This window comes from Acipenser ruthenus, chromosome 13, assembly GCF_902713425.1.
Source record: "Acipenser ruthenus chromosome 13, fAciRut3.2 maternal haplotype, whole genome shotgun sequence".
Classification (NCBI taxonomy): Eukaryota; Metazoa; Chordata; class Actinopteri; order Acipenseriformes; family Acipenseridae; genus Acipenser; species Acipenser ruthenus.
Window position 1 is genome coordinate 4,845,780 of NC_081201.1, and position 14,202 is coordinate 4,859,981.

The 14,202-nt window shown below is 37.5% G+C and overlaps 2 protein-coding genes across 5 annotated transcripts; one reads left to right on the top strand and one right to left on the bottom strand.

Annotated features, from left to right (window-relative positions):
• Window positions 1–494: 494 nt before the first annotated feature.
• Window positions 495–7,951, top strand: narfl (nuclear prelamin A recognition factor-like). 2 transcript variants are annotated; one of them, XM_034031741.3, is made up of 11 exons: window positions 495–639; window positions 2,867–2,962; window positions 3,373–3,516; window positions 3,829–3,955; window positions 4,263–4,397; window positions 4,536–4,654; window positions 4,934–5,063; window positions 5,280–5,352; window positions 6,148–6,285; window positions 6,500–6,657; window positions 7,452–7,951. In XM_034031741.3, the coding sequence occupies exons 1-11, from the start codon at window positions 574–576 to the stop codon at window positions 7,691–7,693; spliced, it is 1,428 nt and encodes a 475-aa protein (XP_033887632.1). In that variant the 5' UTR covers window positions 495–573; the 3' UTR covers window positions 7,694–7,951. The 2 variants fall into 2 exon arrangements, with proteins under 2 accessions (XP_033887632.1, XP_058891484.1); XM_059035501.1 differs by lacking the exon at window positions 495–639 and adding an exon at window positions 2,515–2,737.
• Window positions 6,527–14,197, bottom strand: LOC117418568 (hydroxyacylglutathione hydrolase, mitochondrial). Of its 3 annotated transcripts, none has more exons than XM_059035502.1 (9): window positions 14,044–14,197; window positions 12,884–13,056; window positions 12,462–12,526; window positions 12,012–12,129; window positions 11,074–11,182; window positions 10,479–10,582; window positions 10,178–10,279; window positions 10,014–10,093; window positions 6,527–6,663 (listed from the first exon to the last, which is right to left on the bottom strand). In XM_059035502.1, exons 1-9 carry the CDS (start codon window positions 14,108–14,110, stop codon window positions 6,654–6,656), a joined length of 828 nt encoding a protein of 275 aa, XP_058891485.1. In that variant the 5' UTR covers window positions 14,111–14,197; the 3' UTR covers window positions 6,527–6,653. The 3 variants fall into 3 exon arrangements, with proteins under 3 accessions (XP_058891485.1, XP_033887633.1, XP_033887634.1); XM_034031742.3 differs by lacking the exon at window positions 6,527–6,663 and adding an exon at window positions 8,975–9,715; XM_034031743.3 differs by lacking the exons at window positions 6,527–6,663; window positions 14,044–14,197 and adding exons at window positions 8,975–9,715; window positions 13,642–13,879.
• Window positions 14,198–14,202: the final 5 nt, after the last annotated feature.

Sequence of the window (14,202 nt, forward strand, 5' to 3'; positions counted from 1 at the left end):
GTCAGGACTGCCCAGTCCCTGACCACATTCCGGCGCCTCCTTAAGACTCACCTCTTCAAACAGCACCTGTAGAACTCCTCTGTTGTATCCTGGGACACTATCACCCTTCATTTAAATATGCTTTATTTTGCTCTTATCTGCCCCCTATTTTACTGCATTTAATCCTGTACCTCAGAATATTGTAATCTGCCAAGTGTTTAATCTGTAGTATTTTGTACTTAATCATATCCTGATGTAACTATCACTATTTAATCATATCCTGATGTAACTTTCACTATTATCTGCTGTATTATTGAATTGTGGTTTGTCACACTTGTGAATTATTGTATTTCTTGTTCTTATTGTATGACTTATATTGTAACACTTGAATGTATTTGCTTGCGATTGTAAGTCGCCCTGGATAAGGGCGTCTGCTAAGAAATAAATAATAATAATAACATAGGATATGAAGTGTATGGCTACCAGAACGTAATTTGCGTATACATTACGTCACAAAATGATATTTTACGGCAGTGTGGCAATCTCTCGACAACCTGAATCCAACACGGTTATTTACGGCTGTGTGGCAAGAAGATGGCTTCTCACTTCAGTGGAGTTTTGCAGTTGACTGATCTGGATGATTTTATAACCCCGTCTCAGGTATGAATACATGTGTTTCTGTTATTAGTATTTATTTAGCGAAATGAAAACAACAACAGCAGCCTGAAGGGCATCGTGGAATAAAATATGCTGTAAACGATAAAATGATTTCATGTTTTTGAATACTAGACTCGCGTTTTCTTGAATTCAGAAAGGATTAACTGTCTTGTATGTATACAACAACATTTACGTCGTTAGCATATATATATATATATATATATATATATATATATATATATAAACAAAAATAAAGGTCATGCAGTCATGTGACTGAGCGTGTTCAGGTTCCTTCTCTAGCACAGAGGTGGTCGACGTTATAAAATTCGTGGCGCCTTCATCTACTTTTGTCTTTATAAGCAAAGTGATCCTAAAATGTTGTTTTCCACGTATAAATTACTGAACGCAAAATGGTCAGTATAGTCTAATATATGTAATTGTGGAACTTTGTATATACAGTAATTGTGTTGCAGTTTATTAACAACTGTATGAATTCAGATTTACACAACAGACACAAATATCAAAACGATTATGTGGAAAGGGTTCCAGTATCCTGCCAGGTTATTAATTGATTCGTATGTTAAGTATTCTGCTGCAGAAGGAAAGTTCTACACAGGCTCCATGTACATATTGCTAAATAAAGACCGCAGTATTAACCCCTTCAGGCCTACTGACTTGGAACAGAGGAACATCGCCTTTGGTGATTATCCTGCTAATGGCTGGACGTTAACAGGTTAAATATGGGCTTAGTGTAGTGAATACCTGAGGGAGGAGGGGAAATAAACACAGCTGTGGCTTCCTGTGTAGAAGCAAGATAAAGCAGAGACTTCTGGAGTTCAATGTTCATGTTTGGACTTGCTTGTTTCTGCACAGTGCAATGTTTCTGTCAAGACAACCGAGGTAGTCAGCACGTCCGGTCACTTTTTTTTTTTAATAAAAGTAACAAAAACGCTTGTTCACTACCAGACATCAACTACTTTAGATGTGTAATGACTGCAGTATAGGATACTGACCTTTTAAGGTTAGGGGTTCGGTTTCGGTGTAGGGAGTGTGGAGTAGTGGTTAGGGCTCTGGACTCTTGACCTAGATTGCTCCAGTAAAAAAAAACAAAAAAAACTGTATAAATGGGTAATTGTATGTAAAAATAATGTGCTATCTTGTAACAATTGTAAGTCGCCCTGGATAAGGGTGTCTGCAAAGAAATTAATATTAATTAATACATTTCATGTGTCCTTTGTAAGGACAGCTGCTTCTGCTTTGTTTGGTGCAGCACAAAGCCATCCTGTTTCTGTTCTTGGTCTGCTATACAAGTACACACATACAAAACTTTACTGGAGGAGACTTCAATAAGCAAATACAATGTAGTATAGAACTGTAATACCATAGTAATATTTCTGTCTGAAAAGTATACATAATCTTTTCATGCATGGCAACCTCCTATGGGGACATATGGATGATGATCTCATATGACGATGTCAATGTTCCCCATATAAAGTAATGGGGGAAAAAAAATTCAATTGTGTCCAAAAATACTTTTTTTCAGCTATTTTAAAAAATATTTTGTGCATTAAATGATTAATAACAATTCAAGTGTGCTTTCTAAATGATGTTGTTACATAAACCCTAGCTCTACTTTAATGAACTGCAAGATAGCTCTGGGATCCAGGCATAAGTATAGGATTGTGTTTAAGGTCTGAGATAAGGGTTAATAAAATGTCGCCAAAGCATAGAGATTGCTGAACTGAAGCCTTGGGAGTTATGATAACATTACAAATTTTAGATATAGTAAGGAGCTCACTGAAGGATTTAAAACTATTATTATTATTTAGCAGGAAGGGCAAATCAGCAGTCGTCATGTGATTCTCCTAAACAGCTAAGGAACTCCAGTAGACATGTACATGTTTAGCCACAGGGAATACAGACCACACCCCACCCTCTGGTGGAAAGTTTTTAGATTGTTAAAAACACCAACAAAAAAAAGAGCACAGAATTTGATCGTGAAGCAGAAGGATTAGTCAAGCATAACTCAGATTTCAAGTGTGGCATGAGAGTGCTGGATTCTAAGATGAAGTTTGAAAGGTGCACCAACTGCAACAATGTTGTGAGTATTTCTAGTTCAGAAGGTGGATATGTCCAATGCAATATAAACCTGTGCACTAGCAGTTCAAATAAGGTGTTTATTTCTACTTTTTTTTTTTTTTTTTTTTTTTTTTTTTTTTTTTTTTAAAAGGAGTGTGTGAAGCCAGTAAAGGTTGAGAAGAAGTCTGGGAAATCAGTGGCCAAAATAAAAATTGAAGATGATGGAAGCTACTTTCAGGTTAACCAGGTAAGTAGACGCCTACATGTTGTTGTTGTTGTTGTTGTTAATATTTCTATAGTGTTCTACACTATACCGTCTAGTATTAAAGTTGTCTGACATTTTAAAAAATCTCTACAGAACACATTGAATATAAAATCTATAGCATACAGTATGCATGGTTAATCTATAGCTAACACATTATAATAGAGTGGCTTACATTGTCATGCAATGGGTAGCTGTTTTGTAACTGTAACTGCAGTAAACTCCCACCTTGTCCCCTCTCTTGTCAGTCTCCATTACGACTAGGTAACAACATTAATATCTCTCTCTTTTTTGGACCAGCTTTCTGTTGAGACAGTTTTACTCAATCCGTTTGGTGGTCGCAGTCTTCAGACTTTCAGTCCTTCACCTTATTCTTTCTGTCTTTGTCTTTGCAGGACGGAGGATTACAGAAGCTGGAAAAGGCCAAGATTACCCTGAACGACTGCTTAGCCTGCAGTGGCTGCATCACCTCTGCAGAAAGTGTGTTAATTACACAGCAGAGCCACGAGGAACTCTACAGAGTACTGAATCTGAATAAGGTACTGAAGCTGGTTTATTGATTTCAGTATTGGCACAGCACATAGCCTTAGTCAAAGAATCTAGAGATGAGGAAAATCTGCCAAGTACCTTTTATATTTCAATTGAGATGGTTAAATTGTTATACAGACTTTCAATTTAAAATGAGTGGATACTTTTCAGCAGCATTGACCGGCTGATATGATATACGGTGGGGTGGGGGGTAGCATAAGAGAAACCTTAGTTAAACAGCACTAGAAAGCCCTGTGTTAGTATTATAAGCTGTGACTTGTCTGTTCCTGTGCTTGACAATGGCACCTCTGTCTCCCGATTAGGCTGGCAGTCAACAGAAGGTTGTTGTGGTTTCAGTGTCGCCACAGTCAAGAGCATCTCTGGCAGCAAGATTTAATCTGAGCATCACAGATACAGCCAGGAGACTGACAACTTTCTTCAAAAACCTTGGTAAGGATGAATAAATACCCTGCAATCTCACAAGCACCTACACATTTGACAAACCAAGGAAGAGATTGCTTACTGCAGATCTGTAACTACCGGTAAAACCACTGCGGTCAAAACACAGCACAAACAAAATCAGTCTTTCATCAGGCTGCCCAGTAAGCTGTGTTCATTTTTTGTTTTGCCAAAACTCCTGTAACCGAACAGCGATGCAGTGGTTATTAGACTATTAGCTATTGCCTTCAAAAGCAGTGACTTGTTATGTTCTGTTTTTCGTTCCGTGCCCTGATCTTTGTTTCGCAATGTCTTCAAGGCGTGCACCATGTGTTTGACACCACCTTCTCCAGGAACTTCAGCCTCCTTGAGAGCCAGCGAGAGTTTGTGGAGCGCTTTCACAGACAGGCTGAGGACAAGAAAGCACTGCCTTTGTTAGCCTCCTCCTGTCCAGGTATAGTCATGGCAAAATCTCAATGCAGCATCCATTTAAAAATAAAAAAAAAATGTAATAAAAATAATAAACAAAACTTATAAATTTGTGTGATCTATAAATATTGCTTTGGTTTTTAAATCGATTGTATTGTGACAGGTTGGATCTGCTACGCAGAGAAAACTCATGGTGATTTTATCATTCCATACATCAGCACCACCAAGTCCCCTCAGCAGGTCATGGGCTCCCTGGTCAAGGACTACTTCGCAAACCAGCAGGTACTGTAGCTTTTCAATGTGCATTCCCTGTTTTCAGGTATGCAGGCAAGGTATAACTTATGTGTTAAAAATAGTAACTTAATGTACATTATATGCATAAACAAATTGAATTGCAACCTTCTGGCAGGAAAAGTGCAACTTCTTTTTTTATGCTTAACAATATACCCCTGCTGCTCTAGTCTGCCATTCTAGTAACTATAGCAGAAAACTGATCTATAAACCTTGGGTTTTATGTTTGATTGTAAAAAACAAAACAAAACAAAACACATTTTTTTCTAGAATGTGAGCCCAGAGCAGATCTACCATTTGACTGTGATGCCTTGCTATGATAAGAAATTGGAAGCATCAAGACCAGACTTTACCATCACAGAGTCCCAAACCAGGGAGGTGGACTGCGTCATCACTTCTGGTAAGAGGAGCTCAGTCTAATCTGTCTAATGAGTGTGTTCTTTATAATAGAGGGTTAAACATTGAGATTCTATATCTCTGTAGATCTACCATGCTCATGCAGCATCACACTGTATTTCAGAGTACAATGGTGATCTGCTTTCTTTTTTTTTTATAATGTTGATGACTGGTGGGAATTTTGTTACTACTCCTACATCTGTTTTTGTTTCTTGTTCAGGGGAGGTATTGAAGATGTTGGAACAGGAAAGGCTATCGCTGGCAGATGTTGAACCTTCACCATTAGATAGCCTGTGAGTATGATAAACAGATTTAAGAAAACGTGATAAACATGTCTAGCCAAAAACGTATTCCAACACATAGACTTGAGTTTGCCGGCAATCGCAGTGTCATGAGGGTGTTTCAGTTTTATTCCAGAAAGAAGAAAACAAGCAAACCACGTAGCTGTCTGCCAAAATATAGGGTGCGGCTTTGCTAGAGGTCTTTGAGTTCAGTCGTTTGTGGGTCAGCAGACTGGACTCGCATACAGTATTATCTTGGCTTTAGGAATGAAATAGGCTGTGATTTACTGAGAGCTGACAGCAGTAGTACGTGATCAGCACTATGTTTAACAGTGCATTAATGATCCCTGTTTCCTGTAAACAAGATCCGCTGTTGAAAAAAAAAAAAAAAAAAAAAAGTTTGGTGTTGCTCCTCATTATTCTCCCTTTTGCAGACTGAGATAATATCTAGTGTGCTACATTTTCGAAAAGGTCCCCAGCTTGTGTTGGTCTCACAAATCAGTTTAGAAACACATTTCATTTTGGTGGTGTGATAATGAACAATAAACAACGGTCTGGTTTATTTGGCAAATGCACAAACTGCAGTAGAATGGACTCTGAATCCTGCATTCCAGTTTAGTTTACTTATTTGGGAAGAACACAAAAATAAAAAGCTGCTTTTGCAAACAAGATGTGTTTTGTCACTTAGTTTGGATCTTGTGAATATGAGAAATTTACCAAAATGTGGTTGATTTATTATTATTTATTTATTTTTTTAAATACATTTCTTTGGCTGTTCATTTCTGTCCTGATGTCTTTCCCCTGCAGGTTCAGCAGCGTGTGTGGAGAGGAGATTCTCGGGCACTCTGGCAGCAGTTCAGGGGGCTATTTAGAGCATGTCTTCATTCACGCAGCAAGGGAGCTGTTTGGAGAAGAGGTGAAGAAAATCGCATACAAGACTCTCAAGTAAGTAGAGCTGTCTGTCCTTACTAGAATATAATATGCACAATCTACTCTCTTTACTGTCACTTCTGCCAGAGTGTAATTGAAAAGATTTGAAGACTTAATTCCAGGGGATACTAGGACTTTAAGACATTAGTATTGTGGGGATTTCTTACATTTTTTTTATTACCATAGTGAAAAAAGAAAGCCTAATTGTACTGTTTTAACTGAATTTCAGGAATCGAGATTTCCAAGAGGTGACTCTGGAGAAGGACGGTGTCGTGGTGCTTCGCTTCGCTGCTGCCTACGGCTTCCGAAACATCCAGAACCTGGTGCAGAAACTGAAACGAGGGAAATCCCAATACCACTTCGTAGAGGTCATGGCCTGTCCTTCAGGTAAGGCTGCAGTGGGCAAAGAGCAGTGGGGTCAGTAATTATTATGTTCATGCTTAAAACTTTAGATTCTGAACTTGTTTTCAAAACTATACTGTGGCAGGGCAGGTGCCCCTGCATATGTACAATTGTATATAGAGTGTTTTGTGGTTGTTGTAATTGTTGTCAATTGTGTGTGTATTAAAAACAGGGATTTTTTTGTTGAAATCCCTGCATTGTGTCTAGGTTCTATCCAACAGGCAGACAAGCCAGCCATGTGAGACTGTGGCTGTACTGATTAGTCTGATCTGATTGCATGTGGTCAAGCTAGATTGGTAATTAATTATTCAATCTAGCTTGACCACAAAAAGAGGAGCTGGGAGACTGCTCTGGGGCTAGTAATATAGCAGCAGGTTTGTTCCATGCTCTGAGTTAGCTCAGCTTTTGGGTGTTTTTGTGTTTGTTTGTTTGATTTGATTTGTTTAATTGTTTAATTATGTTGTCTATTTGTAAATAAGTGAATAGAAAAAGCGCTAAACCTGAAGGCTCCTACCTCCGCTATACCTGCTGCTAGCCAGCCTTGGCCGCTACGCTTCCCTTCCACATATGCCTATCAAGTCTACGATAGATTTAACATTCCTTTCAAACATGTTAAAGTACAAACATGTTGAGTGTTAGTTTAAGTGTATAGGAAATCAAATGGAATCTAACACCACTAGAATGCAGCACTAGGTAGAAGTTAGCTTGTAGTTTCAATGTATTGCAAGTACCTCCGCGTCTCTTAGCTCAGTTGCTGAATATTGTTTTTCTTTTGACAGGATGTCTAAACGGGGGCGGTCAGCTCCGGGCAAGTGAAAGTGAGTCTAATAAAGATCTGCTGCAGCGTGTGGAGGAGCTGTACAGAACGGTGCCCGCTGAGGTCCCGGAAGAGAACACTGCTATCTCAGAACTCTACAACACGTGGCTTGAGAGTGTGGGCTCCGAGAGAGCCCGCAAACTGTTACACACGCAGTACCATGCTGTCGAGAAGATGAGCAGCGGCCTGACCATCAAGTGGTAAAGAACAGCAGGATTTCACTTGGCAGCTTTAACAGTATAAAGCTGAGCTCAACATCTGTCATCTGTAAATAAGCTGTTGTGGTTTCACAGTAAGATCATGGGAAGAAAACAAGTATGATGACATATCAACAGTGCTGATGGTTAGCTTCCAGTCAACCTTGACTGGACTGAAATGGTAGACAGTGGTGGAGACAGGTATCCGTGTTTATTTGTTTTTGTTTTAAAATGCAATGCAATAAAAATTGTAATTTTATTTAAAGTTGACTTGAAGGAATTTGTTTGTTTGTAACCAAAGTGTGTTTTAACTAGCATCCTTAGACCAAGAATTCGTAGCTCCTGTGTAGTCCACAGTCATACAGAAAAAAAACAGTGTGTAGTGGCAGGGTACTGTAAATTGACTTTACTCAGTTTCCATGTCAAATGGGAACACCTTCCCACAAGAAACTCATTTGAAACAGCCCCCTAGCAGCTACCATACAAATATCTTTCTATCATAAGTCGAATTGGAATCAAACTTGATAGTGGTTTATACTGTACTGCCGTTAAATACTGACTTCCTCAAACTGCAGAGAAATGGAGTGCAAGTCTTTCATTATAAGGTTATTCAATAAGCCCTTAACTTAACCCACTAACAGTGATGTATCTTCAAGTTACAGCACCCAAAGCCCATCCAGTGGGATTTTACCTTTCAGAATTGTGAGTTGCCATGACTAGTTCAACACTAGTGCAAAATAAGTGAATTTGCACATGATAAAGGGGCATTGAATTACCCATAGTTCTTTGTCCCTCTTGGCGTGGCTATCTGGGTCTGAGCAGAGCCAACTCGAAAGCCAGCATGGCATGGTGGGCACTCGGTCTTTGGGCTTTGCAGTCTGGTTCTATAGGGCCCGTCTTCCCTGTGAATCTCTGCACAGTTTCAGTACTGCTTTTAAGACTGGATGCCCAAATACTTACAGTAACCTCATAAAGGGACTGTATTTAAACTCCTCTTGAAGTGTGGAGGGCACAGTGGTACTATGCAAATTAAAATTAAAATATATTCTAAATTTGAAATCCCTCAACTCCATAAACATGCATCATGTCCAATACAGTATATCATTTAGAAAAAGGTTTAACTAACACTACAATTATAAACACAGAACTGTTTCTCACCCTGGTGCACCTTCTGCACTTTTCCATCAACCTTGCACCATCTCTGCACAAGAAATGGGCTTCCACAGCTTTAATAATGTACTATCGCAGTTGAATCTGGTGCTCATTAGAAAAACAACACTGGCTGCTGTTGATTATCCACATCAATCAGGTTTATTGCTCATATGACATGCATCATGCACATCTTTAACTAAAGTTAAATATTAGGAGTCCAACAATAGTTTATACATGTTTTAATTATTATTAAAAAGCTCCAGCCAAGGTTACATCAGAAAATGCTATCTGTACCTTAAGATAATTGTTTTCTGCAAGTCCTGACAACCAGTGTTTAAATAATATTGATAAGCAATAGACAAAGACCAAACAAACAGAAAAAAATACAGAAAATAAAATATGCTGGGCAAAGATGTTTAACATTTGCATGCATATCTTTTTTTTTTTTTTTTTTTGTGTTCTCACTATTGCTTGAATGGACCACACAATATCTGCCTGCTGTTTTTCTTTTTAATTGTAATAAAAATAAAGTACGTACTGCACTCAATGTTAAGATGCACATTTTTAAAACTTCTTAGTCCCATGAACAGGAAAGGTGCTTTAGACATTAAAATATAGAGCTCTTTTATTTTTTTATACATTCAATTTACAAAGCAGTAAGTGATGAGTCAGGCATGCTGTTCAGTGTTCCAGTTACTGCTAGCTGTGCACCGTGGGTGCAGGGTAGTGCCAGAAAAGCGCATGTAAGAAAGCATGTTCTGTTATTCCACTTTACAGACAGTTCTTGGGCACTCGGAAGTTATCCTTCTCTTTGCGAATGAAACCCATAGTAGTGACAGGATCAGACTGCCCAGCATGTTCCTGCACTGATTTCTCCCTGGTGTTGAGATTAACAAAAAAATAAACTAAGTAGACAAAACTGTGTTGATAATGAAATAACAAATAATAATTCAATTTCTGTGCATTTTTTTTGTCCAAAAAAAGTTTAAATGAAACAATGTGTTTTTTTGTATTAAAAAGCATCATCACTCAAAAGTAAGATTTATAAAATGTAAACTGGTGTATATCTTTTGTAAAAATGTTTGCTTTCCAAGGAAATGATTGTTGATGGACTAATACAGTATGATTACAGTATGTTTCCTTTAAAAGAATTGAGTCTTTAAGTGGTTTCATACCTGACTCTCATAAAGGGGTTGTAGGTAAACTCTTCAGCTATAGTGGAAGGGATGGTAGGTTCACCGTTGTCATATTTGTCCTGAAATGGAGAGATTTTGTGAAATTACCACAATCATAAAATCTAAATGTGGAAATAATCTAACCCAAACTGATTATTCAATACCTTTGCCCAAGCTAGTTTTTTCTTGATGGCATCATTTCTTGGTTCCACATGTTGAGCAAACTCCAGATTGTTGATAGTGTACTCATGTCCACAATAAACCCTCTGAAAAAAACACCCCACATCAAAATGTGGCAGACCAACAACAATCTGAAGTTCTCTCTATCTGTAGTTTACATCTCATGATTTACATTGACATCAATTTCTTAGTTTTATCTTCCATTTATTTCTAACTTAGATGTCTAAAGATATATTGTAATAAAATAATTTGTAATGTGAGAATTGCAAAATAAGTGGTAGTTACGGTTTCAGGTGGCAGGCGTCCAAGAATCTCAATCAAAGCTTTGTACATTTCATCTGCGGTGCCTTCAAAGAACTTCCCACACCCAGCAATGAAAAGAGTATCACCTGCAAACATGTATATGCAATCATTTCATGAACATCAGTCAATCAACAAGCTAAGAATAACCATTATTAGGGATGTGAACTTTATTGTAGAACTAAAAGTGTTTCATGTTAACACCTAAACGTTAAAGAAGACCCAAGCGAAAACTACAGCTATGTACATGTTACTGGCATGCTGGTTATAGTAGCAAATTAAATGTCAGCCATAAAAATTGACTTTTCATGGATCATTATCTTAATGAGCAGTTTCAGTTTTAAAAAAGTAGGACTTGCAGACCGCTTTGATTACCGAACAATACAACTGTTGCAATTCAGCAAACGACAACTGGCATCAAATTACAAGAGAGTCCAAAATGTACCATACCTGCCAATTAAACACATTTAGTATTAGAGCATGACATTTATGTGGGAATATTTATTGATGTAACAGCATAACAAACCTCAAGGACTGTTTCATAGCAAGAAATGCAGCCCTTGACAAAAAAATCACTTACCAGTAAATACAGCAGGGGGTTCTGAACTGCTCTCTTTAGTAACAAAATAACAGATGTGTCCAGATGTGTGACACGGTGTAAACAGGCACTTAACATTCAAGGAGCCAACCTAAATTTGGTAAGAAAATAATATTTAGCTGCACTAATGCTGTATTCCTTTAATAAGGTTAATACAAACTCATGACCTTACCTCTTCTTGCAGAAGTGTTATCATGAGCACCATGAAGTGGGCAGAGTGCTGGTCACTTATCACAGTAAAGATCTTATACCAGATAAAGAGTTATACCAAGGTCAGCTGTATATAATAGTCAATCACCTTAACTAAAATATTGATAGAAAAGTTACACAGGGTTTATTATTATTATTATTATTATTATTATTATTTTTATTATTATTATTATTATTATTATTATTATTATTATTATTATTATTATTGAAGAATAATGCTGCTGTTGCCTGTAAAAATGGTGTTATGTGTCTTGTTTTACAATTTCTGTCAGGGAATTGTTGTTTGCCCATCCTTTTTAAAAACAAATGTATTTATATTTCTCTAGCATTGGACAGACTGCTTTGTGGGAGGCATTCCTGTGGCTGATTTCACGCACCCCAATTAGAGCTAACGATGAACTACCCAATGTGACTTTAGATAAGGTAGTCCAAGATTAGTGCTACATCAATGGTTTTAAAAGCTTTTTTTTTTTTTTTTTTTTTTTAAGTGAAACCTGCCGTATAAGTTTTTCTTTAAAAGATTATTGCAAATCAGGGTTTGTGAAACCAGCTGATAATCATTAGTCATGAGTACAGAACCTCAGCATGCACCAAACAAGGAGGTGATAGTAACTATGCATTGACACTTTTAAAACTAAACTTTTTATTAAACACTTTTCCATGGCTTTTCTATAAAAGTGTAAGACTGTCCATTTATTTCTTATGTTTACCTTGAATGTATTGTAGTGTGTGACTTTGTGGTTAAGGGCCCCCACTCTGCTGTCTCCCCCATAAACATTCAGCCCAGAAACCAACTTCACCATCTTCTCATTGCCTCCTGCATGGTCCCTGAGGAAATATTTTAAGTCTACTTATTTTGTTTTACAAATATTATGTGAAACAAATCTGTCTGATTTCACAGACTCTGACTAGCTTACCTAAAGTAACATTTGATAGTCCAGGATTACTGATAACCAGGGTCTGTGAAACCAGCCAAGCACATTACTACTTTGATAATGATGGTACCAATGTGCTTGTTCCAAATTATTTGAATAACTCTGTAACTCTTTAGGTCTGTGCTCCTGCTTAGACTTTTAGGCTAGATAGATTCTAGATGTTTAGATGCAGAGCATGTCAACCATTAAATTACATTTTCTAAATATGCATTAGAATACTCTTACCAGTGATGGTGTGTAGTAAGAACAGTCGTTAGTTTCACACCATGCTTTTTGACTGCTTCCACAACCTAAACAAAATACTAGGATTAGAAAAACCAAAGAAGGGAGCCACACCTTGAGATATACAGTACATATACCTGGCAGTCTGGCTCTAGGGCTGTAGCAACCATTTTCAAGCACTGACACAGAATACAGCATTGTCACACTGAAAAAACATTTTGTTGAAACATTTATCTGCATTTATCTCAGAATATAGGATTGATGGCTGGTTTCTTAGACCCCAATTAGCAGTAACCCTGAACTACCTTACCTAAATTAACATTAAACAGTCATAAATGGGATCTGTGAAACCAGCCTTCTGTTTATTACATGTCTTCTCTACTCCTTGAGAACCTTCCTCTTACAGAAAAAAATAAAATAAAAACCTTTTGTGGCTCCACAGGGTCCACAATTGCTGCTTCCTTGGTCTCCTCATCAATAAGAAGATACATGTAGTTGTCAATCAATGCTGGGAGCAGTTCAACCTTCATGCTTGATTGTGAAACTAGTAAAGACTTTCGAGAGGAATGGATTAAAGCTGCACTCGCTTGTGTAGCACCTGAAAGCAAAATTGCACATATACCTTAATACGAGTTGGAAATAAGACTCCCACTGCATAGCAGTTTGATATTCCGGGTTTTACTTTGAGCTTAACTCTTACCAAGGACCCTACAGGACCCTAGCCATAAAAAATAAAAATAAGAAGACTGTCACTTTGCTGCATATGTGACAAAAAAACCCACAAAAAATAAACAGATAAAGGTCAATAAGTTACAACTATGTTGGTGTATCCTTGTCAGATTAGTACTAAAATAGCCATGCTGGTTGAAAAGCTAGTAATACTCATTTATTTTCTTTTTTTAAAGTCAATTTCAAAAGCCCCTTTACAAAAAAGCCAATCTTCTCAATTTGTTGTCTAGTCTTAAATTAGTCTGATTGCTGTATGTAAACCTGTGCTGGGGACTTAATATCGAGTAAATGTGTGATCAGATTCTCCATCTGTCCTGTTCAGCACCCGTTACTGGAACGATCTGAAGTAAGAGGCAGAGTATAAAAGTAAACTAACACGGACACGTCACTCATTGAAGAAAAAAAACAACGGCAATGGCATTGGATACGTACAGTATTTCAAACACAAAATTACCTAGTCACACAGTTCATGAAAGCACCATACTTTTCATACAGGTTCCTTTTTGTAGTCGTACATTTTGTGCCGTATTTCTGATGATTGCTGTCCAAACCGGTTTGGTAAACGTGAATTATCTGTTCTCTAACTTACATAGTTTACTTTTTATATGATACATAGCCACACATTTTAACTGTACGTTATGATATGATGAAATAACGCTGCACTTTTCCATTGCCATTTTCATCTGTCCAAATTCTGTTTTTATCTCTCTCTCTCTCTCTCTCTCTCTCTCTCTCTCTCTCTCTCTCTCTCTCTCTCTCTCTCTCTCTCTCTCTCTCTCTCTCTCTATATATATATATATATATATATATATATATACTTAATGGATATGCATTAAAACAAACAATATTTGCATACCAAATTTGTAAGCAGCAGCTCCTACTAATGCAAGGGTGCAGACACCCGTCAAGGACCTGTATAACATAGCAAGCACTGTCTGGTGATTATCGTACACAGGAACTAAAACAGCGTTCGGCTTAAAAAATACAGCATGACATCACTACCTTTTAAACTTTA

Bases quoted from the DNA above. Each gene is read 5' to 3' on its own strand.
- narfl (XM_034031741.3), top strand. From the start codon at position 574: ATGGCTTCTCACTTCAGTGGAGTTTTGCAGTTGACTGATCTGGATGAT. The intron at 5,064-5,279 runs GTAAGAGGAGCT...TTTCTTGTTCAG, and splicing joins GGACTGCGTCATCACTTCTG to GGGAGGTATTGAAGATGTTG. The intron at 6,658-7,451 runs GTAAGGCTGCAG...TTCTTTTGACAG, and splicing joins GGTCATGGCCTGTCCTTCAG to GATGTCTAAACGGGGGCGGT.
- LOC117418568 (XM_034031742.3), bottom strand. From the start codon at position 14,110: ATGTTATACAGGTCCTTGACGGGTGTCTGCACCCTTGCATTAGTAGGA. The intron at 12,527-12,883 runs GTTTTTATTTTA...TATTTTGTTTAG, and splicing joins ACCCTGTGGAGCCACAAAAG to GTTGTGGAAGCAGTCAAAAA. The intron at 12,130-12,461 runs GTAAGAGTATTC...ATATTTCCTCAG, and splicing joins CTTACTACACACCATCACTG to GGACCATGCAGGAGGCAATG.